This window comes from Branchiostoma belcheri, unplaced genomic scaffold (genome assembly GCF_001625305.1).
Source record: "Branchiostoma belcheri isolate BF01 breed outbred unplaced genomic scaffold, Haploidv18h27 scaffold3, whole genome shotgun sequence".
Lineage (NCBI taxonomy): Eukaryota > Metazoa > Chordata > Leptocardii > Amphioxiformes > Branchiostomatidae > Branchiostoma > Branchiostoma belcheri.
This window is the reverse complement of record NW_017803909.1, coordinates 8,652,481-8,679,423: the sequence shown is the minus strand read 5'-3', so window position 1 is coordinate 8,679,423 and position 26,943 is coordinate 8,652,481. Positions and strand designations below refer to the sequence as shown.

Here is a 26,943-nt window from a genome sequence, read left to right as displayed (position 1 = left end):
CATTGATACATACATGTGTATTAAGTGACTGGTGATGTGTCCTATAAGCACACTCTGTGATCAAAATCCAAGTCACAAAAACAGTAGCTTTACATGTAAAAACAGTACTTTTTGGATGGCATAATTAGTATCCGGATAAGGATATCACTGTTGTGTCCACATTTTTCCTTGGTTCATTTTTCAAAATGTACATGTACTACTGGTATGTTACATACACAACATCTGAGTGACAAGGAAATCGTTTTAGGGTGCAATCTTACAGTTGCGTCACCATCATGTACTTGAAATACACACTGTAACTGTGAGAGTACTGACAACAGTGGGTGCACTACCAGTGCTGATACACGTACATTCAGTGTGTTTCATATCCGAAACATGGCGACATCCTTTCTCTAACAGTGGACATTACCAACAAGGCAACACTGCTAATTCTGATATTCATTACAGATCCAAGATTTACTTTCCAAGTTTCAGACAGCCCACAAGTGTCTATTGTTGCACAACTGACTGTTCATAAGAATCCCAGGGATATGTTGTTTATGACACCCACATACATGTAGTCTGTGGCCATGCTATAACACACGGACGGATACCACAGAGCTGTGACAGTTTCACAGACTGTTCCTCATTTGTTTGTTCAGAACAGAATTTCTCTGAAAAAAAATCCTCTCAGATTTTCCGTGACATGTCCTCCCAGAAATCCAGGGTCCCTCCCCCTGGGTTTTCATTGACAGATGCACTACGTAGGAGGAGTACATGTAGGATGTTGAGAGAGTGTGGAACTGCTGCCCCCCTCCCCCATGTGTGACCTTGAAGGCAGGTTCTATCTGGTGAAGGACCTGGCATGTCTGTCTCTACCCCTGCTGTATCCTGGACTGGGGGGCGGCAGGAACCTGCAGCGACACGGATATAGCATATCATTTGAGTTCTTAATTGCAAGAGGGCTAATTGCAGACAGACATTGACAAGAATAATGAGTGCAGAATGTAGTGATATAAAACTATATGCTAACATGAAGTTCTACGAGAGCATGGCCCTTGGTTAAAGTGACACTCTACTTGAAATTCATTGGTCTGCATAGGATTGGTCAAACAAGTCTTAGACATTGATTAAAACACCCCATTAACAGTAATTGAACAGAGGGAGAGAGTAAAATTTCAGTACTGTAATGACAGAAAAAGAACAGTAAATAGAGGCATAGTTACTTACCAGTAATATAATCAGTAAAACAGTAAAAGATTATTTACTGAAAATTTACTGAAATTTTACTATTAGTAGTTCATAAGTACTTAACAGTAAATTTTCAGTACTGATAGTTTGCAAAGGGTATGACACGGTGAGGTACCAGCTGTCTGCTCACCTCTGGTTGTTGTCCTTTTCCCTGGGTCCGGACCAGTGTCCCCCACGCATGCCCCGCCCCCCACCACCGCCACCGCGCCCGAGACGACCCCAGCCTTCACGACCTGGGCAACACGAGAGTCAATGGATAGTTTGGGTGGGACAGTTCAAAAGAATGAAAAATATATTCACAGGCAATACAGCTACGGTCTCAATGTCACAAAATACATCACGTAGTTACTACCAGTTGATTGATACAGATAAAGGTATACTTGTCACTCACATGTCTTTGTGAGAGTCTCACAATTCATAACTTTCTTTTTCCTCCATAAATTTTTTCGTACAATTGTCGGTGATGTGTACGGTGTATACATGTATCTCTGAAGCTGAAGCCAGACCCTTCACAGTTGGTATTGATAGTATCATAGTCTACTATTTACACGTACCTTAGAACTGTAGGTAACTATCATAAAGTGTTACGTCGATAAAGGTTAGACATCCAGGTAATAAGATATGCCAAAAAGCAGTTACTCTAGCAACTGGATATGATTTTGGAAACGGTCAGACGTTTCAGCTAGTATCCACTAGCTTTCGTTAGTGACTGAGAAACCAGAGGAGAAATGCAGGTTTATAAGCACAAACTATCACAGTGTTAGTACACGTATGTATTCAGCAAACCATGTAGGACATATCCCTTACCTCTGTATCCCCCTGGTGATCCAGGTGGGCCTGGTGGTCTGCTGTCATGTCTGGAACACACACAGGAAATGGAGTTAAGAAAGGAAAGAATACCACTTTCTGTACATCTTATCCTATCCTGGCTCAACTCAGGGCTCTAGCCAGCACCTTTTTTCCCATCAATTGCAGAAACTTTTTGGCGTGTGATGGAAACTTTTTAAAAAAATCCATTGACCTTGATGGACAAAACAGACAAAAATCTTGGGGAAAAAATCCAACAACCACTTTCAACTCCATTATTTGCCTCTCAAAATGTGGGAAGTTGCCTTTTAAAGGCTTGAAAATGCAAAATTTGCAGCCATTACCCCCCCCCCCTCCCAGCTTGTGAGCACTCTCCCCCCAGGTCCGATCATGAACCTGGGCTGACGGAAAAAAAATTGAACTCATATTGTATGAGCACGTCGGCAGAACGTACTGCACCTGCGCGAAACCCGTAGTGTATTATACATAGCACTTTGGTAGAACGTCTCATATAAGGTCGTACTAGCGCATATAAGGTTAACATCCCATCTGTAGTTTCCCAATGTTATGTTGGAAAAGATATCCTCTGCAACAGGCAAAATTCCAATGCAACCTTTACCAAAAATCCACCGAAAAGCGTGAAAATGTGGGGTTCTGCGCAGGCCGACGTGCTTATTGTATGCATCAGATCTGTATCATGGTAACACTCATTGCACACAGAAGGATAGCTAGCATCAGCTGATGTACTTACCCCCTGCCAAAGCCCCTGTGTCCGAACCCCCCGTGCTGTTGAGGGGGGTCCCTGCCTCCCCACTGGTTCCCCCTCGACTGTACGTTCCCCATGCTTGGCACTCCTGATCGAGGAACAAAAAAAAAAAAACATGGTAAGATACAGTTGTACAGTGTACTCTTCTAACTTCTGTAGTCACCTGTTTGCCTCAACCAGGTAAACAGGTTTACCTTTACCTTTCTGTTTACAGAAAGGTCTCTGAGTCTGAAGGCCAGGTTCCAAGAACATACACGGCCAAGCTAGGCCAGTTCAGAAGTGTCACAACACATCCACATAGAGTCACCCAGACACTTTGTTTCACTTGACACTGTAAGGATTTTGGATGCTGAACAAGGTTATTTTCTGAGGGGGGTGAAGGAGGATACTAGTATATACATCAGGGCCCATCACCAGTTACCTTTGACCCAGTGTTGACGTCACACTTCAAAGAAGCCACATGACAAGCCGCACTGGGTCAGTCTACTGAGGAAGACCAGAGTGACTGGTTGAAAGCTCTAGCTGAGAGAACTTTTTGTGTTAGATCTAAAGTTTTAACCCTAAACACCTGTTTACCTCACTTTCCATCCTATACAATACACAATCCCCTATTCCATGTACAATGTATAACACATCGCTGACTAATGCTGCAGCTATAGACCATAGCCTATATTCAATCCTTGAAGGAACACTCTCCCCAACATGATGCTTCTGGTGTTGTTTTCCTTTTTTTTTTTGATTAAAAAATTGCAGAAAGTTGACAGACTGAAAACAGTACAGATGAGACAATTTCAAGGTGCCACCTGACAAAATTTTAAACCCTGTTTCGTCTACAAACACCCCGAGGTGTGAAACACTCTGTACAAAGCGTAGAGATGATTCATCATCATTCTGCAGATTTTTCTGCTGACAGGGTGTGCTGTGTTGGATTAGGACGAACACTTAGCACGCACAATATACCACAGGCTGGGCTTAAACAGGAGATGCATTGGATACTGCATGACACTCACACGAGACAAGCATCCCGAAATCAGTCACAAATAAAATGCTGTTCAGTAAGGCCAGACCAATTAAATTTGTTGGTTTTCAAATTCGCCTCTTCATTTTTTTCTGATTTGACAAAAAAAAAAAAGAAAAAGATTCTGGTTCTGAATCCAAAAATGTTGAACATCTTTTTGCCCCAACCATTGAGGAAAGTCCTTTTCTTCCTCGTTGTTACAGTTTTTCCATCTATCAATGCAGTGGTTTGATTATAAGTTCAAAATTCAATGTCCAAATATTAACCTAGCCTTTTGTGTTGACTTCATGGCTCCTATCGTACCATTAGGTATAGTAGGATGCCTAGACCTGTTTTTATTTTTTCTTTCGCCCTGTCCCTTCATATTTTTTCTGAAAATATCCAAGAACCAACAAATTAAATTTGTGTGGCCTAGGCTTAGAAATTTACTTCTGAAGTGTTTCCCCTGAATAGAAACTAGGTTCCATACTTTAAGTGCTGTCATTAATTTCCTCCCTTGACTCTGATTCAAGAACATATGACAGGCATGGTGCTGCCTCGGCTGACGTTAGACTATAAGGATCACCAGAGAAGAATACTACCAAATCCTAGATGAGCCGTTGATGGGATATAAAGCCGAGGGATCTCTCATAGGTAGTGCATAAGACTTTCCATAACTGCAACTTTGTGTAGTACACCCTATAGGAGACCACAGTGGAACGTCATCAGTAAAAGATGAATTAAGGGTTTATATATCCGCTCTTATACAAAGCTCACTTTTATTACTGTGATACAACAATGGGAAACGGTAGTAAAAAAATCCGAAGATAGATGCCGTCCTGCATGCTGAACAAGATTTTTAATGGGAATATGCGGGCTACTAAATGTACATTGTACATTGTCAATACTAGACAAATACATTGTAACTTACTGTTGAGAAAAGTGCGTACAGTATTCCCAGAACTTTGAACTATAGAAACTTGGGAAACGGTAGTAAAAAAATCCAAAGATAGATGCCTTCCTGCTGAACAAAATTTTTAATGGGCGTATGCGGGCTACTACATTGTACATTGTCTGAATACTAGACAAATAACTTACTGTTGAGAAAAGTGCGTACAGTATTCCCAGAACTTTGAACTATAGAAACTTTGACAAGACAGTATTTCAACCGATACAACAATGAGAAAAGGTAGTAAAAAATCCAAAGATAAATGCCTTCCTGCTGAACAAGATCTTTAATAGGAGTATGCGGGCTACTACATTGTACATTGTCAATACTAGACGAATAACTTACTGTTGAGAAAAGTGCGTACTGTAACAGTATTCCCATAACTTTAAACTTTGACAAGACAGGTAATCTATGACTGTGTCAATGCATATCTCAGGCCCACCCGGGTCTCCGATCGGATTTAGCTCCACTTTCCGCTTCCTATGAAGAAATATCATCCCACAGTACAGCTCATTGAATCTTGTCTGCTGTACTACAAATCTTAATCTCCTAGCTTCTGTAATGGGGTGCCAGAGTATACTGTGCAATTTTACGGAATACAGCGCAATTTTACGGAATACAGCGCAATTTTACAGAATACAGTGCAATTTTACGGAATACAGTGCAATTTTACGGAATACAGTGCTATTTTACAGAATACAGTGCAATTTTACGGATAACAGTACAATGGTATTAGTATACAGTGCAATTTTATGGAATACAGTGCAATCATATTTAGTATACAGTGCAATTTTACTAATATACAGTGCTGTATACTAATACGATTGCACTGTATACTTAGTCTAGTAAAATTGTACTGTATTCCATAAAATTGCACTGTATTCTGTAAAATTACACTGTACACTCTGGCACCCCTGTGTAATAGTTTTGGGAATCCATCTACATTTGTACTGTATGTATGAGACCCTGAAACTTTAATAAGAAGAGGAAGCAGCCTATATCTACTTGATTCACTGCAATGTCTCCTATTGAACTTTTTCTTGGAAAGCCCCAAGCTATACTCATCGTAAATGTAACCGAGGAATGACTTTTTCCAAAGTTACAAGGAAAAAAGCTGTACGGTGCAGTAGTTGAATGGTTTAAGCAATCACAATCAAGCCATTGGTGTTCTGTCTCCTGACTTGAATACTTACATGTAGGCCACACTAATTTATTTTGTTGATTCCCAGATTTTTTCAAAAAAAATATGAAGCAACAGGGCGGAAAAAAACAGGTCTAGGCATCCTATTATAGTCCCAAATGCTACGATAGGAGCCGTGAAGTCAACACAAAAGGCTGGGTTACTATTCAAACAATGAATTTTGAAACCACTGCATTGAATCCATTGATAGATAGAAAAACTGTAACAACTAGGAAGAAAAGGACTTTCCTGAACTGTTTGGGGCAAAATATGAGCATATCAGAGTTGATTGAGAACCAGAATCTTTTTTTTTTTTTTTGCAAATCAGAAAAGAAATGAAGAGGAAAATCCGAGAACCAACAAATTAAATTGCTATAGCCTTTGTAGGAGTTTTATGCGATGCTTCAGAGTACTAGGTGTTCAACCATCAGTCTCACAATCGTGGAAAGCCATACCTCGAGCAAGTTAAAAACTCACTGCATTTATCGACAAGAGAACTGATACATCCCACCATGCAATGGCCTAAACCTAAGCTGGTATCAACTGTTGCCATCTCACAGGCAAGCTCTTCGTAATAGCTTCTAGCTAGTCATATCAGACAGCTTTGGATGCATATTAGGTAAACCGTTCAGATAGTAAAAGCCAGAAGCTATTCCATTGACTTGTAAGATTGGCAATGTAGGCTTTAGTGTCTAACGGGGACAATTCTATTATGCCGAGGTAGCACTTTGTGCCACAGAAGGAACCGACACAATTTGCAAGATTCGGTACCGATAAAACTACCAGTCTGTCTCTCAAACATGCATGGAACAAGAAAGCGAGCCAAATATTTCATACATTTGCAGCAGAGGCTTTCTGTTATCAAGTCAAGTCAGGCTTCTATATCCTTGTTATCTGAGTCTGTAAGCCAGAACAAGGATAACAGCTCGTGGAGAACCACACCAGCTTTGTAGGCACACGGCAGCAGCTGGCTACATGACCATATTACATACCAACTGACTTAACGCATCTAAACTTTGAAGTCCCCTATCATGCCCGTAGCCAGGATTTTGAATGGGGGGATTCTTCCCACTGCTTTAAGGACCCGCAAGTGCCGAAGGCAGGGTATGCTCCCCTGGGAAATTTTGAAAATTGAACCTTCTGAAAAGGCATTTCTTGAATTTTTTAGAGGATTTCAAACTTTTAAGAAAAAATCAGAGATAAGTTTTTTCAATGACAAAGTGAGTTGTTTTCCTACGATTCCAGCCTAGCTGGTGACATGAATCAGTCCATCTTTTAAAGAAAAATCTTGGACCTTTACTTTTTTTAGATAAAAAGTAGACCAAAAAGTAGTAGGAGTTGTGGGGAGGTTTGTCTGAACCCCCCGAACCCCCCCTGACTACAGGCATGCCTATGGTATTTGATGATAAGAGTCTCCATTCTGTGATAGTCCACGGGAAAAACAACAACATTCAAGTTAGTCAATATATATTATACTGAGCAATTCTGGCTGTATTACCTCCATTCTGCATATGTGCCATCCAGGTTATGGGGCCAGTAAAGCAATCTTTATGCATTTTTAACAATCTAGACAAACCCACAGTTACCACTGCAGTAAATTCTAATGGATTGTCTGCTTTGAAATGAGTGTTTGGGGAATACTGTACATGTAAGTCTGTTAAATATTTGCTGCTGTTTCATGTTTGTGGTTTTCGCGGCGAATCGTCATTGCTTCAAGCATAAAAACGTCACAACAGGAACAAATTTCCTGTTGACAATCATGAGTAAATGCACTCTTTGTACACTACGAACACCTTATTTCTTGCAAAATTAAGTCCTATTGGACATAAATGAATTCAGGCCACACCAATTTAATTTGTTGGTTCTCGGATTCCCCTCTTCATTTTTTTCTGATTTGCAAAAAAGAAAAAAAGATTCTGGTTCTGAATGAACTAGAATATGCTCATATTTTGCGTCCAACAGTTAGGGAAAGTCCTTTTCTTTCTACTTGTTACAGTTTTTCCATCTATTAATGCAGTGGTTTGATTAAAAGTTCAAAATTCATTAAATATTAACCCAAACTTTTATGTTGACTTCATATGGCTCCTATCGAAGCATTTGGGGCTATAATAGGATGCCTAGATCTAGACCTGTTTTTTTTCGCCCTGTCCCTTCATATTTTTTTTCTGAAAAAATCTGAGAACCAACAAATTAAATTGGCGTGGCCTTACTGTTACAGTAGTTCTGTCCTACTTTTCTGAAAATGGTCTAGTTTCAAGACCGCCTTATCTCTGAGATTTACCACCTCTGGTGGTTTGAAACCTTGATGTGCGTGTTGGGTACAGGAGAAGAGAAATCGATGGACTACCAAACGATGGTATCTCTCACAGCGCCAGTCCCCAAACAACCCTCCTATTGGTTCTTTCAACCCCCAACGGTCACAGAAAACCCATTTAGGGTTTGAGTGGCCGCAGAACAAGATAAAATCAATGTCGTCTGGTCCATGATTAGGTTCACGAGCGGCTCCCCTATCGTGGATAATTGGACAGGAGTAGAGTTGTAGAGAATATCACTTTGGAAATTTGTCCCCAGGCAGTCTGTGTTCTGGGGTAATGTGACGTAACGGGTAGGTTGTTCAGCTCAGACCCAAGAGGTCCCGGGTTCGAATCCTGCCCGATGCCACCGATCTTGTGCCACTTCACATGACTTTCCTCATTCCACATAGGTGTAAAATGGGTACCTGACTTTGGTTGGGGAGGTAAAAACACAGTGGAAGGAAAGGCCTAGACACAGTGGATTAACAAGCCACTGCTCCTAAGGCTTTAAATAAGGCTATGGGACTACCTTTACATTAAAGTTTACCTTTTACTCTGTATTCTACAACCACCTTGTAGAATACGCATAAAACTGATTTGACATATACATAGTATTACATGGAGCAATATTACAGGTAATAATGGGCTTGGATATCCCATTGACAAATACATTTTGAAGAGGAACTACTGCCTTTATACAATTCTTACAACATGAATTGCTTTGATGAACAGCAAACATGCAAGGACTGAATGTGCTTCATAGCACACTTGAACACAACAACAGGCAGACGTTTTCGAAACAAGCAAGTCAAATGTAAGAAAAAACAACAACATGCAGAACACTATAAGTCTTGGACACAAGAACAGACTAATGTTTTCCAACCAAAGGACCGTCAAAAGAAAGAAAGAAAATGACATGCTGTCTTGAACACAACAACAGACTGATGTTTTGGAACCAAGCAACTCAAAAGTTTTGAGATTCTGAAAAGAACATGCAGAAAAGAACACTTGGACGCAACAAAAGAGAACTGTTTTCCAATGAAGGAAGTCAAAAGAAAGTAGAAGAGAGCATGCAGAGAAAGGAGGCCAGCACTGAACTGAGCTTGCGCTTGGTGTCCTCGTGGTTTTGGTCCCGTGACGCCATCTCGTCCAGGTTGGGGAGGGACGACTGAACGTCCTGTACCACCTCCTTAACGGTGGGGTTTCCTGAGGGAGGAGACAGGAGGAATAATCACACAGACAAGAGCACACAGGACAGCAGAGGAGCAAACAGGTGTCTGTACATGGAAGTAGCATTTTAGCTGAAATAGTGCACAGAAGAACATCTAGCAAAGTAAGACAATGATATCCAGTCTGAGACATTAACAACTAGAGTTCCACGATCTCATACCTTCGCCAAATGATGTTAGCTTTTATGATTAAGAAATTATATATTAATCCCCCTAATTATGCAAATAGGATCCTCAATTGCATGAATTATATCTGTTGATCATATTCTCCACCAAAAGACAGTCTTATCTTAACAAAGAATGCCATGATGAAATTTTCTCATAAATTATGCAAATGAGGTCCTTATTTAAATAAGTTATGTTTAATTATGTTCACCTTAACTTAACTTTCAAACACCCCAAGTATAAAATTCCAGGCAGTTACCACTATGCAATTATAATATTTTCTCATTAATTATGCAAATTACGTCTTCATTTGCATAATCGATATCTGCCTGTGTTTCTCTCATTCTTGATAACATATGTCACAAGCTTGAACTTCCTATTATGGAATGCAGCTGATAAATAGAATTTCCTCATCAATTATGCAAATTACATCCATATTTGCATAATTGTAATATCATCATGTCAAGCATCACTCAAGCTACCTACATACCAAAAATCACGATGATCCATCCATCGGTTCTTGAGTTATCCCCCTTTAAACATTTGTCCATTAAACCCCCCTGCAGTTCTAGAGCAAGCAACTAGGGGGCCCAAACTCATGTCACTTTATCCCCAGCACAAGAGCTATCTACCATCTAAATTTCGTCACCCTAGCATGTCTGGATCATGAGATATCAAAACCGGAAGTTCTGCTGCAGTACCATGACAAGCCGCCAGGTGGCCCAAAATCTAATCATATTGAGGTCTCATCAAGACCTACCCACCTACCAAGTATCAAGACAATCCATCAAGACCTTCTCAAGTTATCGTGTTGACAGACACACACACACACACACACATACACGAACGCCCCTGAAAACATAACCTTCTTGGCGAAGGTAATAATGAATTAAAGACCTTTATTGTACATTTTTGCTCATTGTGAACTAAGTACAGGTCACGGCAAATAGCGATGGTAGACTAAAATATATCTATAGTAAAACTACATATGTACAGGTTCTGCTTCTTCTCGCTTCTTAAGACAGTTGTAAATGTAAGAACAGATGGAGCTTATATATGTAGCATGAGGATTATCTAGTTTCAGTAGGAACGTGAATTTTTCTTTTCTATCTAAAAATCTAAAACTAGGGAAATAAATTATTATTACGAGTATTAGCCAAAAAATACACACTATTTTATAAGTTAACACTTCTCATAAAACGTAAAACTTACTCTAAATAGAACTTAAAACAAAATATTAGACAATTGTTAGGCAGTTAAAGTAGAAAAGATGTGAATATGATCAAGAATCTTTTTTATCCACAAAAATGTGACGAGATGCAATATGAGATACCCATTCAATCTCTTCAATCAACTTTTTAGAATGCTATCATGAGGTTTTTAGTTATAGTCTGAGACATTTATCTTATAAGTTACCAGATTTCCCAAACTCAGTATCTCAGAGACTTAAGTACCGTATGATAACTTTTAAAGTAGTACCTGTGCAATGACATGCAGAGATAGCCTCCGTAGCAGGCTTATAGAACTGGGGGTTTGGTGGTCTTCGGCTGTTTTCTGATTAGCCCAGTTCTAGCCTCCGTAGCAGGCTTATAGAACTGGGGGTTTGGTGGTCTTCGGCTGTTTTCGGATTAACCCAGTTCTAAAAAAACGGGGGTAATTCAATTAGGTCGGCTATATTGTCTATGTGCAGTCAGAAAATAGCTCATAAAAGCTCCCAAAGACCCTGAAGACCCCCAAAACCCCCAGTTTTTGGAGGGCTCAGGCTAATATAGAGAGAATATAGAAAGAGTGTTACATGTACATATGACGGTCTACTTCATCCATAATGATACCAGCTTATTTTCAAGGTTCTCATTCATATTTCATTCAAAACATAGGACACATTGGCATGGTAATTGAAATGTGCCACTCAAATTCTCAACTGTGCCTGGAGTATTCTGAACCAATTGAGTGGAAATAATGCAGCAATTAACCACCATGTTCATTCTTCTGTCCCTAGAGCCCAACAAGGTACATTACAAACCTGACTCAATTAACTTACTGCTATAATTAAGCAAGGGAATGAATATATTATACATCATTTAAGTCCCCAGTTGAGTATCTTCATAACATTACTGGTAATGGGTAAAAACAATATAATTATAAACATAGTGTTCTCAACTTTTTCTTCATTAATTTTTCAACAAGATCTAGTAAGATATGGAAGGATTAAGCAAGGATTTCTACATGTATGTTAGAGCTAGATATAATGTTGGATATATACAATGTATAATATACATATAGGCACTTAAAGGGTAAGTCAGATCTTGAAAGATGGCACTTTTTGCTGGCTATGTTAGAGCTTGATATAATGTTAGATACGTATATTATGAGGCACTTAAAACAAGTGAAATCTTGGAGTGAAGTCCTAGTGCTATATGACATATGTTATATGCATTAGGCACTTTAAACTTACAGTAAGTCAAATCTTATAGCCTAAGAGTGAAGTCAAATCTTGGACTCAAGCCAAAAGAAAGCAAATTGTGCATACAAGCAAAAAATAAAGGAAACTTTTTCATCAATGCTACATAACTTTCTTAGCAGACTAGGCCACTTTTTCTCTCACCCATTCATGAATAATCTTTTTTGAGATCATCCTCTGGCCTCCAAGTTAGACACCCTTTCCCATAGACAAAATGTTGCCTCTCTATCCCTCTTTTACAGATATTTTCATGGTCACTGCTCTGTAGAACTCACCCAACTAGTTCCACCACTCAGAACTTTTAAGCATTCCACTAGGTTCTCCACTAGCTCACACAACTTCACCGTCCAAATTCCTTGTTCGAAATCTTTCTACAGTGACAGTTTCTTTCCCCGTACGGCCATGGAATTCCCTCCCTGACAAGTGTTTCCCACCAACCTACAATCTACAGGCTTTCAAATCAAATATTTACCGCCATCTCTTGACATAGCTTAGCCTATGTTTCTCATCTTTCTAGTTCAATGCCGAGAAGTGGTCGCATAGGCCTTGCATTGAACTACTCCATTTAAAAAAATCTATGTTGAGAAAAAACTTTATGAAACATGCACAAAAGACATGCAATTGTGGACATTCTGACAGTCCCATGCCACGACCCTACATTTATGTGACACACGGGATACAGCACCGATCTCTTCAGGGAGAAATTATAATGATAAAAGCTTGACTGGCTGGGAATGTTAAATAATTGGGCCATCACAGTATTATGCTTCATTTGCTTTATTAGTTTCGTGATGCGGGTCAACCCGAGATGTCGTTACTCTCAGTCGTGACTCGTGAAAGCGAATTCTCGGGTCCCCCGTCGAGGGACAGGCAACATATGCTCTATTGATCGGAGGGAAAGTGGAGACAATGTGCCGTGGCATTTACTGAGGGAAAATCGATGCGGAACCCTGCGTGACGCTTGTTTCACCGGATCCGGGTTGATGCAGGCCAATTACACGTTATAAGCTCTGTGTGCATTAGGGCGGGGATCGCTTCAATGGGGAAATGTGAGGACCTTACTCAGGACAAAGAACATGGGAGCACTTCCAGGGGTTTTTCTAAACAGGGGAATAAGGGCGCTGCTCCCTCATGTAACCAGCCAGCTTCCTCACATTAATTTTCAGATTAAACTCTAAGTTGCCTACGTACACACCATTTAGTCTTTCTTAAAATGATCTTATTCCAGTAAAGATGTAAAACCAAAACAACAATGTATTCTACATGTAGCATTACAAGCTGTGTTACTCCCTCGGTCGCTTCGCTCCCTTGCAATGCTTGCGATTTGCTCTCTCATGCTTAATTTTTCTAGAAAGACCTCTGTCAACTTTTACGCCATACAAACTTTGGTGGTATATGGATGATATAGTACTTGTCTCACCTACCACACTCCCATACACACACAAAATGTAGGTCAGTTGGATACATAATGAAGAATTACAATGATCTTAATCTGCATCCATGGAGAGAACTGTAACTTGTCAATATACTCGTTGCATGCTTTTGAGTAGATGGTGTTATATATTATAGCAACTTTTGTTTTTGCCCAATACTCAATAAATATAAGTGAATAAATAAAAAAAACCTCTGCCTTTGATAATAGCCTGTGTAAAAAAATTGCGTATCAGCACTCCTCCCAAAACATAAATACAGATGCTGCATTGAGGCTATGGCTAGACTTCAAATGGCAAAGGTACTAGTAATGCAGGCAAAGTAACTTTATCGCAATGTGTACAATGATATACTGACTAAGTGTGAGATAATGTGTTAACTTGCTATCTCATTCTACAATCCGGGTCAGTTAGAAACATAAATTGTATAATGACCCAGAAGTGTGCAATTATAATCCTTCCAAAGGAACTGGCAATTAGAACCTTGAAAAGAAATTCATACATAACTGCCTGGGGACAGGCATGAAGTATTGCAATGGCTGTAGATTGTCTTTATGTAGTGCTCAGTTAGGTCACTTCGAGTGTTCAAAAAAGTACATGTACTCTCTTTCTTAACATGTTGCATTAGGTCAGAGAGGCATGTGACAGCATCTAAATCACTCTACTCCACCAGATTAGACTTCACAAGGAAGCTGAAGGAAACTATCTGTAAAACTAGAAAGACAACATTTGCAAGGCAAATGAATAATGTTTACCTTCGCATATAGTCTGCTCTGTTAATTCTTACTCAAACACATTCATATATAGACAGGAGTCTAAATCCCTCCTGCTTTAAAATTGCAACATGATGTAACCCAACACTATCTACAATGGTAACAGATACAACATTGGTTCAGGTCATTGAGGTCACTGTTTGGAGAAGAAGAAGAGGAAGAAACTGAGCAAAATATGTTTTCCTTCGGTAAACATTTGTCAAAATTTTGACTTTACAAATAAATTTGTTTTGACTGCAAAATTCTGGGGAAAGTTGAAATAGTTGTGCACAGATTTATGGATTGTCGTGTTACTTTCATCCCAAATAAATCGGCCAATACAATATAAAGTGGGGCAGCACTAAAACATTCTTCCTATCTCTCCATCTGGTCCATTCAATGGGACAGACCTTTGAACTCAGGGCACCTCGGGCACACTTTTAAGTGCCTGATGAAGCTTACTGTTGTCACATTGCTAGTAGAAAATACATTTCTATGCAAATTTTCTTGCCAGGTCTGATGGTATCTGACACCTTGAAAGAGTTTCATCAATAATTTTTTCAGGTTGGTACATGTACATGTACAATGTACATCAGAAAAAAAATGAGGCAAATCCAAAAGCCAAAAAAAATTAAATCAGTATGGCCTTTATGAAAAATTTAAAAAGCTTCTTGAGTCAACAATTGATTTTTATTAAATTATCAATTAGCAATCACAAACCTGCTTCAAGGAGAAAAAACTGCAATGTACTAAATTATTTATTGCATAAGGGAAGAACTCAGACAATCCAAGAGAGGTTGGTACAATATGGGAAGTCTTCAATGCTGTAGTAGAACCAAACTTGACACAAAAAAAACAAGATAGCCTGACAGCCAAAAAAGCAGTTGTACAAATAGCTTAACTACATGTATATTCACATCTCTACGATACTTCATCATGTAGTACATAATGTACAAAATGTACCTTTGATCATCAAACGGCTTTCCTGAGCTTTCATGTGCTGTCTAGGATAATTTTAGAACCTGGATATGAAAGGTTTCAGACTTTGTTGAAGGTGCCCCCAGGGTGGCCTACTCATTGATGGATCACATCCTGACTGACTTCAAATGGTGACTCAAATGGACCTTCATGATGGATGGGTTCCGGGCTATAATGTCCAACATAAGCATGTGATTTGTTCAAAAGAGATCCAGGAGAACAAAAAAAGGACGTTTTGGATGCTTCTTTTACTTTCTGATGGAAATGATTTAAAGCCTCTTTCCTAGTACCATATCACTAAATACTATAAGTACTTGTACATGTACATGTATGTATGATGGCTTCACCACTATGTGGTGAAGACATATTGTTTTTCCTCATGTTTCTTCTTCTCCTCCTTCTCCTGCCATTTCTTTAAATTGATTCAACTCCTTCCTTTTTCGGCCAAATAACATAAAATTTGGCATGAAGGTAGAATAAGCAAATATACCCATTTTCATTTTTGTGATACAGGCAATAATTTACATGTACATGTACATGTAGGGGATAGCTATCCAATTGTTGTCACTTCATATTATAATTATATCAATGTACAGAGTGGTGAAGCCATCCGCTACATTTGCTCCAAAGCAAATAAATGTCAGCCTTTCTAGCGTATGCCTGCATTTACAGTACTTCGTGGTACAATCTAGCAACGTAAAAGTTCAGGACACATATTCACGTATCATATACTGCAGATCATCAACTGTCAATCAAAATTTCTAGATGTCTGACTTGGCATGAACTACAATTATTAGGGATTTAGTATAAAAGCTCAAGTCTGTTTTGGTAAGTGGCATGCATTACTGAAGATTTCCAAGAAAATCTGATACACAACCACCGTTCTATGTTACTGTAAACGTTAACTGTTATTATTGGACAAAAATTAGATTGACTTTGCCTTTACCACTTCCCAGACACATCCCTCAAACAAATATTAATCAAATTGTCTGTGCCGGTCAAATCTTAATAACATTCTACACAGCTTTCCCTAAAGTTATATTTCCTTATTACAAAGATGATGGAGCAGGATTGTGATCACCCCAGTAAACTATTAGATTAAGGTAGAAAAGTTCTGACCATTATAAGAATGGTTATTCTCAAATTATAAGGGCTGGAGGAAAGAAATACGATATCCTAAGGAAACGGCTTTCTTATCACATGAGTATTGCAAGAAGCATTATTTTTCTTCATCCCTAAAATCACATTAAAGTTCTATACTCAGAACGACTTATGTCTTGTTTCCCAACTGTACTTTCATCAAAGTTTTAAATGGATTTCCAGAGGAAAAAGTAATCTGCAGAAATCACGTTACGAAGTGAACCCTTAGATGGACGCCGTACATTTGATATGACAAGCCATTACAAACGCAATGTACAGATTTGTGTGAGATTGCTCTGCACCTAGTTTTTTACCAGTAATATTTATAAAGAGAGAATACATAGCTATACGAGTTGGTAAAATTAGATCTGTAGATTACTTTCCCAGTGCATGGTGAAAATTGGATTCCAGAAGGAAACTACCAGTACTACAAATGTCATGGGTTGTCACTGATGAGAAATGGTTGTAACTGTACAGTCTTCAAGATTGAGGTCACTTGAAAAGGAAAGTTGCCTTATGAGTAACTCAAGTTTTTTGGCGACATCTCAGGGAGGAGCCTAATGGTACGGTATTGTGTGCAGTTTGCAAGAATTCTAGGAATTGTACAGGAATTTTGTCAACAGGCATGGAATGTCCACAGGAATGTCTCCCAGCTCTTTGTTGACATGCCCACATTCCTGGAAACCCTTGGAAAAACCTGTTTGCCCCGGATGCCCTACATGTACTTTCTGTGACCCCGGGGATTGTTCACTATACACTCTGGGGAGGGTAGAGTACCAAGGCTTCCTCAAAATCATGACATCATGGCAGTGCCATGCAAACAATAACCCCAACAGCAACCACCGTTGCCATGGCAATGTATGTTTTCATTGCCAGTCTTGTTTAAGTTTACATTTAAGACTCAACTAGTAGTAATATATACTAGTGATAATATATAACTCTCCATCTGGTTTTTCGTCAGACTCTGTTGTTCCTGTAATTCATATTAAGACTTTCATAATTATAGTCTTTTGTTGAGCACTTTAGAGAGCAAAATATATATTTCATGCTATAAATAAATTCAATTTCACAACCACACTAGGCCACCACACTGCATGTAGGTCGCCACACAAGGTGGCCACAATTGCATTAGCGTCTGTAGGGATGTCAACCATGAAGTTTACTTGCAGTGACCTTAAGTCTGTCTTCAAATCTCCAGTTCATTCACACTATAGATATTGAACATTAGTGTAAGGCAGCACAGATAGAGACAGAGGCACACAATAGAGAATAGCACACAAAACAGCGGCAAGTGCAAAGAATGAGTGATTGTGTTACCTTCAGCCGACCGTGGTCCTTTTCATCACACAGATGTGACAGCACAGGTACAAACACACACAAAACAACACACATGGAGAGACTTGAACATTTGTACATGTCACGCCTATGGTTCTTAGATGAGTCTCATTTTAGCATTTGCCAAAACAAGAGCAACAAGCTAGGATAATGATTCTCATTTTTGAATCACTCTCATCATATTTCTTGGTAGCAGTTACAAACATTTTGGGATGAAACTTGTTTTAATATTCTGTTTTGTGTTGTGTTGCAGAAACCGTATATTCTTTCTGCTGTTTGAGCTACATGTAACATCTATGAACCATGGCATGGAACTGGTGTATAGACAATAAGATTGTAATGTTGGATGGGTGAACATTTCAGTTTGTTAGTCTTGTGAAAATGAAGTGAAATGGTGAAAGAGATATTTTCAAAACAGATTAAGGCATATCCAAGATTAAGCAAACTATCAGAAAATTCTTTTAAAAACAATTCATGATGTTGGCTAAAGAGAAAACATGTTGTTAGAACACTGAACATTGGGGTGATTTACAGCCTGTATCAGTTCATGTAATCTCTGCGTCTGTCAGCAGATCTAGCCTGAGATTGCACAATTCCCAAGACAGACATACAATGTAGTACAAGTACCAACAGGTGGAATGCATTCCTGTATGCACATTTGTTTCAAACAGTAATTTATCACTGCGCCTTAGTACTTAAGATACACTTCAACATATCATGCACATCATTGAGACATAACATACGAGAACATGGGAGCTAGAACAGCATGTAATATGAAGGAGGATAGAAGTCAGGTAAGTAGTGGATAGTTTAAGACTTAGATGTGATAGAGCCTACTGGTATGTAGGACACATAAAGGCACATATGAAAAATGCTGGGACTAACTTTCTTCCTGCCCATAAATTCTAGTGAGCTTCCAGAGACGTACAAGCATTGTAACAGAGTTTCTCCATATATTTGAAGTCTCATGTCTTCAGTATCATAACGTTATTGAAATTTAGGATGGAAAATTTGTGTTTTTTCAACAGCATAATATCATGATGGTTTAAATGCTATAGTCTGTCACACACAAGCCAACTTGGCTCAACTTAAAGAACATGGCAGTTGGCTGATTCAGGTTATGTGGGAAGGTGAACATCCCCATATGAGGATGAAGGTAGTTGATGGTCCACCAACAATGATCCTTTTCTGTACCAAGACAACTGAATTTTGCATGTCATTGACATACATGAATGCATGAAATCCCTCAGTTTCCTAGGCACATGACAATCGCACAACATAGGCCCTAAAGGACTACATGTAGGTTTATGAGATTCAATCTGTCAGCAGAAGAAACTTCAAGTTCAGCACCAAGGACAGGTTACAGGGCTCGAAATTAAAACTGGTCCAATGGCCACTGACCACTAAAATTTAGGCTGGGACAACTAAAAAGACACTTTGGGACATTTTTGGGACAATAAAAAAATAACCAACATCAGAATGTCAGCCCTTCTTTTGTCTATCAGGCATATGTCCCGATTTTAGGATCCGGAAAAGTCCCCCAAATTTCCTGTCTACTCTGCAATTAAAGTTTGCCTGGGAATAAATATAAGTAAAATAAAGTTAACTTCCAGTTGAAGCATACAATACTTCCCCAAAAAAAACAGCTTGGGACAGTTCATCCTTACTTCAGGACAATTGAAATTTATTTTGGGACAATTTGATTTCAAGGCCTGATGTATGCATGAAATCCCTCAGTTTGCTAGTCACACGACAGTTACATGACATACATGTATGTGATTAGGCCCCAAAGGACAATCTGTCAGCAGAAGAAACTTCAAGTTCAGCACCAAGGACAGGTATGACTCCTCCAAGCATTAGATCAAGTCAAACTTTTTAGAATACGATGCTCAGAGGTGGGTGAAAGTAAGATCTAGAAAAGTCATGATGTTTGCTGAAAATAATGCATAGTCCAAGCTTTAGGCCACACCAATTTAATTTGTTGGTTCTCAGTTTTTTTCAGAAAAAATTGGAAGTGACAGGGCAAAAAAAAGGAGCCATTAAGTCAACACAAAAGGCTGGGCTAAAATTTAAACAATGAATTTTGAACTTTTACTCAAACCATTGCATTGATCATAGATGGAAAAACTGTAACATCTAGGAAGAAAAGGACTTTCCTCAACTTTTGGGGGCAAAATATGAGCATTTTTGAGTTCATTCAGAACCAGAATCTTTTTTTTTTTGTAAATCAGAAAAAAATGAAGAAGTGAATCCGAGAACCAACAAATTAAATTGGTGTGGCCTTATAATAGCTATAATTTGACTTCAAAGGAACTTTTAAATGAATGCTACTTGGTCCTTCCTGCCATGCATACAGACAGGTCAGCATTCTTGCTGACGGATGTTATGTGGGAAAATGCCAGTAGTACAGGCTGCCAAAATATTATAAAACATCACCACATGTATGGAAAAAGTACATGAAGCAGTCTATATTCCAACAGCTGGGGGCATGCCAAAACATCACAATTTAAAACTTGGCTGGGGTTGCAAAAAAGCAGAAAGGGTGCTGAACCATCGAATTTCATAACCTGACCTGTTGTTGTACAAATGTAAGGCCACACCAATTTAATTTGTTGGTTCTCGGATTTTTCCCAAAAAAATATGAAGCGACAGGCTAGGGCGAAAAAAATTAAAATAAAACAGGTCTAGGCATTCTATCATAGCCCCAAAATGCAACGATAGGAGCCATGAAGTCAACACAAAATGCTGGGTTGATTTTTAAACAATGAATTTTGAACTTTTACTCGAAAACACTGCATTGAGAGACTGTAACAACTAAAAGCTGTAACAACTAGGAAGAAAAGGACTTTCCTCAACAGTTGGGGGCAAAATGTAAGCATTTTTGAGCTGATTCAGAACCAGAATCTTATTTTTTGGCAAATCAGAAAAAAAAAATAGGTGAATCAGAGAACCAACAAATTAAATTGGTGTGGCCTAAGTTGTGCATGCTTTCTTGGCTCTATCTATTCTGTGCTCTGTAGAATGAAACACAGGACACCAAGAGCAAAACCAATAAGAAGAGATGCCTTTTCCGTATGCATGACAAAACGTTGCCATTTGTGATACCGAGTGCAGGAAATCCCCTGGAGACTTTGTCATAAACTCTTCATCTTCTGGAATGGAGACATACATTGTACAATGAATCACTGCATGTCTCCAGTCCAAAGTTGTTAGGTTGCCTGTTAGGTAATAATAGTCCTAGTCCATCATCACCAAACAAAAAAACACTTTTGAGGTTCCAAATCTGTTTTTGTAATGTCCATTTACTGAAAATCCATTGAATCACTGCATGTCTCCAGTCCAAGGTTATTATTTAGGTAATAGTCCTAGTCCATCATCAACAGACAAAAAACACTTTTGAGGTTCCAAATCTGTTTTTGTGATGTCCATTTACTGAAAATCTATTGGATTCAAAATCAACCATGTCGGCACTGAAATACACTTTTCTCATCATTACGATGTTTTTTCCAGGTTGCCTGTTAGGTAATAGTCCTAGTCCATCATCACCAAACAGAAAAACACTTTTGAGGTTCCAAATGAAATCTGTTTTTTGTAATGTCCATTTACTGAAAATCCATTGGATTCCAAATTAACCATGTCGGAAGTGAAATACACTTTTTTCTTACAATGTTTGTTCCAGGTTGCCTGTTAGGTAATAGTCCTAGTCCATCATCACCAAACAAAAAACACTTTTGAGGTTCCAAATCTGTTTTTTGTAATGTCCATTTACTGAAAATCTATTGGATTCCAAATCAACCATGTCGGCAGTGAAATACACTTTTCTCATCTTACGTTGTTTGTTCCAGGTTGCCTGTTAGGTAATAGTCCTAGTCCATCATCACCAAACAAAAAACACTTTTGAGGTTCCAAATCTGTTTTTTGTAATGTCCATTTACTGAAAATCCATTGGATTCCAAATCAACCTTGTCGGCAGTGAAATACACTTTTCTCATCTTACGATGTTTGTTCCAGGTTGCCTGTTAGGTAATAGTCCTTGTCCATCATCACCAAACAAAAAACACTTTTGAGGTTCCAAATCTGTTTTTTGTAATGTCCATTTGCCGAAAATCTATTGGATTCCAAATCAACCATGTCTGCAGTGAAATACACTTTTCTCTTACGATGTTTGTTCCAGAGTAGCAGAAGCAACCTTGGCCTTCTGAAGGTATCTTACATTAAAAACATCTTCAGGAAGTCTCTGGACAACTTGATAGAAAGTTTTTACCTTAGTATTTTGAACTGCTATCTCTTATAAGATGGGAAGGGGGCCAAGCCAATGGTATTCTTGATAAGTCAAGGCAAAACCATTTTGACTGGTGCTTGTGAATTTGCCAAAATACGCTGCAATAATTGGAAACCCAATTTTCTTCCAGGGAGCAATTGTTCAATTTAGATTTCACCTTGCATTTTGATATTTCTCAAATTCAGGCTGCATTATTTGATTGAAAATGTATCAAAAATAAAAGTGCAAGTGGCAGGTATTTCTTAAAACATAATTATAGATCATCTTTCAAACATAAGCATGAGCAATAATCTACCCTTTGATATGGTTATTATAGTGGAAGACAAATATCCCTGTATATCTTCCTATAGCAAGTAAGCATTTTGTCTGGTCCTTTATTTTACATTAATTTTTCAAATTTCTTCAGGCTGCAATATATGATTATAACATACATGTAGTTAAATCTTTGCTCTAAATTGCATAAAAATCAAACCTCAAATACATGTACATTATAAACTGAAATTCATGTACATTATTTAAGTTTTCCATCAAATATCAGGTAAGCAAGGCTTGAAGCATGTGCATTAATTTTGTCAGGTGCTAATATCTAATCAAATGATTAAGCACAGAGTGCATTCTGCCTTACAGCTTTACAACTTGAGGCATACTCTTATGTAACTAACACCAGGGATCAGTATCAAATATGCAACGTTACTGTTTTACAAAGTCCTCGGGCAACAGTGTCAAATCAAATTATCTCAGATTGGAACTAATATTTCTCCCCCCCCTTGACTTCAGCATGACTTGGGGGATTCTTTACACGTTGGGCACAGGGTGGTATCGATTTTAATAATCAGCCGACGGATTCCCCTCACAGAGATGTTCTGTACTTGCGCTAATAACCGATCATGTCGTCTTCCGATATACGGAAAGCCTTTCCGTTAACGTCCGCTCCCCCGGTCATTGGAAAACCCATTTCTTTAGTTGCCGATGCCTAAAAATGGGCAACTCAATCATTTGGCTGACCGGAAAGCTACGAGTTATGTTCCGTCTACATCACACGGATGCAAGTTTGCGTAGAAATGATCTTGGTCTTTTCAAAGAGAAAGCTATGGCCCAAATCCAATGTGTTCTTGATAATCTGCCAACGATTTGCTGGATTGTTTGTGTTCGAGTCATGCGTGGAATATGCAGCCTAGGGTGAGGTACAATGTAGCACTGTGCAGTAAGCTTTGCCCATTCGGAGAGAGATGTAAGAATTTGTCAGGATTTTGTTGGCAAACTTGCCTACGGCAAACATAGCTTGTGAGAAAAACTCTGATTTCATCTCTGAATAGATAGCCTGTGGTATACATTTTGCAGAAATCACAGGGAATTGGAAGGTGCCTATGAAAGTGATATGCCTGCTTGTGAGTCACAATTGAAAGTAGTGTAGACGCTGAAGTACCTTTCATTACATGTGTAAGTATCAGAAGTTAAGCACCAAGGACAGGTATGACTTCTCCAAGCATTGGATCAAGTCAAACTTGTCAGAATAAGATGCTCAGAGGTGGGTGAAAGTAAGATCTAGAAAAGCCATGTTTGCTGAAAATAATGCATAGTCCAAGCTTTATCAAAGCTATTGGAAAGTCCACACCAATTAAATTTGTTGGTTCTCAGATTTTTTCAGAAAAAATATGAAGCGACAGGGCAAAAAAATATCAGATAAGAAGGTACTGTAAGTATCAGAATCGTGAACTTGAAACGACTCTCTATGATCCATCCTCTTAAACTGTGCTGCAACAAGTTGTTGGAAAAGAAATTTGAACAGAGTTGCAGTTTTGGTTGATTTTTTTTTCAAGAATAGATCATGTCGTTTCTGACCTGTTTTATGTACGAGCATGTTGTAAGGGAATGAAATGGGCTCAAATTAGTTTGGGAGAAAGGTAGACAGTCATCAATTTTCCACAGTGTTATGTTTTTTTAATGGTATCTGCAGAGGGGTAGTTGATAAGAAACTCTTTGTAGTGTAAAAAGATGGAAGGGGTGTGCGGGTGTGAACACATTTGTTATAGGAAAGTGGCTCTCAAGGGAAACATTATACATTTATCTGTAATGGCCTCTAGCTTCATTGTTTTAGCAGGGAAACAAGTTAGACTACGCTCAGGCCAAGGTACCCTTATATGCAGCTTGTAACAAAACTCAATTGAGGTTAAAAATAATATTCAAAATCCTTGCTAAAAAGTTATCGACTTCTTATTGAAACATTATCCAAACACTGTTTAGGTCACACTAATTCAATTTGTTGGTTCTCAGATTTTTTCAGAAAAAATATAAAGCGACAGGGCAAAAAATAAAAACAGGTCTAGGCATCCTATTCTTTATAGCCCCAAATGCTTCGATAGGAGTCATGAAGTCCACAAAAAAGGCTGGGTTGAAATTTAAACAATGAATTTTAAACTTTAATCAAACCACTGCATTAATAGATGGAAAAACTGTAACAACTATAGGAAGAAAAGGACTTTCCTCAACTGTTGGGGGCAAAATATCAGCATTTTGATTCAGAACCAGAATCTCTTTTTTTTTTGCAAGTCAGAAAAACATGAAGAGGAGAATCCAAGAACCAACACATTAAATTGGTGTGGCCTTATGATCATGTTGTTTTCTTATACTTATACCAGCAGCCTAGACATGCTCATCAAGTCTACCTAGCTGTCATAAAATGACACATAATGTATAAGGCAGTTGAGGTGAATGCCAAAATCTTATCCTACAAAAATGAATGTTAAGACTTAGAAGTGTGACTTATTCTCTTTTTCCAATGATACTCCAGAATAACAATCATACAATGCATGCATGGTTTCTTATTGGAAAAAATGGAAATCAATGATTTAAAATAAGTGTCGGCTGTTTTGTTTTGTACATGTAGTGGCATTAAAGCAACTTGTCAAAATACCTAATCCTAACAGTACATCACAATAAATTAGACTTGCTAATTAAACAAATGAGACCAAAAAGAGGTCAAAAGGGCAAGTTAGGTGTGCTTTCAGTGGACTTTAAAATTAAGTCCTTAGAACACTTACAGTACCGTTCGCGTTATAGTTAACCAGGTACCCCGTTACTAACGAGTTAGATTTTCGTCAGTATTTGGTTAGATTTTCGTCAGTATTTGGTTAGATTTTCGTCAGAAGATCGTTAGAAAATCGTCAGAAATTATTTCTAACGCGTTACCGTTTGCGTTAATGTGATAGGGTCGGATTTCATGTTTGTTTTGCGCGCCGACATGACAATAGCAATTTGCCACCTCCTGGGGCGTCCGCTAATGTGTTGCGATGTTGCCCCTTGAAAAATACTAGTAACAGTACCAGAGGCAAGTGGACATGTGATTCGTAAAATAACTTTGTGGTTTATCCATGTGTCGACTGTGCTATCTTTTATTGCTATTCTATCGTTATTTCTAGCGGAAAATTACGTTGTGTAATACAATGTATGTCAACAAAGTGTAGCAGTGGGCAGACGACGTCTTGTACATTTTGTACCAGCGGCGGCCTACCGCTCTCACAGGACGTCATGGGACGTGACGAAACAAGAAATATCTGCCGTAGAAGAAATATAAATAGGTAACTCATGCCTTAAATTCACGGCGGTTTTTGGCACAAAAGAAAAATTATTATAATTTTTGTAAGGCGCGCGGCTTACTAGTAGCGGCTTTAATACTCACGGTAAAATGTACCGTCACTCCCGGCGCAAGGACTCGGTTCGCTAGCTGAGGACTTTCCACAACCATGATGATATCATACTTAAATAAAGGAATATATAATAGATCTATCATGTTGAAATGATAATTGTAATACATGGTTCTATTTAATAGCGGTAGTTTTGTTTCTTATTTTGAGGAGGGAAACACGGGGGAAACTGTCAAAAATCGAGGGAACGCAAACTGAGATCGGCTCACTTCCGGGTGCATAACGCCAAAATTTCTCGACGATTGTATAAAAATGACCACTCATTTGCCGCCTACGGTAGCGTGTACATGGTAGTGCGATCATATCGTGCCAAAGTCAGCGTCAAACGTCAGAAAATCCCCGTAAAAATATAGTTGCAAAATACATTTCCCGCGCACTCAGGGCCGGCCGCCGGCATGTGAAGCAGCATGCTCATTATAATATGCAAGTAGCTACGCTCTGATTGGTTCACCTTAGATGACCTGCACTCTGATTGGCTAGAACGAAGCCCGTTGCATGCTGGGGCGCCCTTCCCCGCGCGAAGTGCGATCTCGAGATAGCCACATTTACGCTGGTTTCTACCTTATTTCTACGACTAATTAGCAAAATCCTAGTGACGAAATGCGTACTCAAAAGAATTTTCGGGAAAAATATATATGCACATGTGGATTTGTGTTGCCTTTGGCGTAATTTTGTTGGTCACGTACAACGTAATGTAACACGGAAGTGCACGGAGTCGGAGTCGCGGCACGGCTTTCTGTCCCACTCTAAACAAAACCCCAAGGACATAACAAAACTCCCCAAAACTGGTCAATAATTGTCTTCGTCAGAAGGACTATGAAATTGTCTCGCCGGAGTGTGGGGAACTGCGGATTTTGCGATATAACTCTGGAAGGCATAATTCGACGTCCATGATTTTTGGCAGGCAGATTACCGCTGTTGAGGCCGAAGTCAAGTACAAGTTTCGGCTTCGTGGGGGGTCCGTGCGTCACGTTAGTGCACCTTTTGTGTTTGTGGCTTGTTAGCAAGATAACTCAAGTATTTGTAAAATGTTGATTATAATTCTTGGTGTGGTGCTTACTATTGTCGGGACCAAGGTTAAGTTCGTTACTGAGCTTCGTGGGGGGTTTCGTTGTGACTACAGGGGGCATTTTGTTAATTTTTCTTGTGAGCAGAATAACTTTTGTATGTGTGGATGGAAGTTAATGAAATTTGATAGGCATGTTACTGTCGTGGTCTCCAAGATTGAGTTCAAAGATGAGAGT

At 38.9% G+C, this 26,943-nt stretch overlaps 1 protein-coding gene across 1 annotated transcript in view; it reads right to left on the bottom strand.

Moving 5' to 3' along the window:
- Positions 1-718: 718 nt before the first annotated feature.
- LOC109473747 (protein virilizer homolog) overlaps positions 719-26,943 on the bottom strand; it is a 101,006-nt gene continuing 74,781 nt past the window's right edge. Inside the window, exons 40-44 of the mRNA XM_019773758.1 lie at positions 9,322-9,429; positions 2,789-2,891; positions 2,038-2,087; positions 1,361-1,463; positions 719-893 (exon numbers count right to left, since the gene is read on the bottom strand). Coding sequence (XP_019629317.1) covers positions 824-893; positions 1,361-1,463; positions 2,038-2,087; positions 2,789-2,891; positions 9,322-9,429 — 434 coding nt within the window. The 3' untranslated portion in view covers positions 719-823. The remainder of the gene's footprint in view (positions 894-1,360; positions 1,464-2,037; positions 2,088-2,788; positions 2,892-9,321; positions 9,430-26,943) is intronic.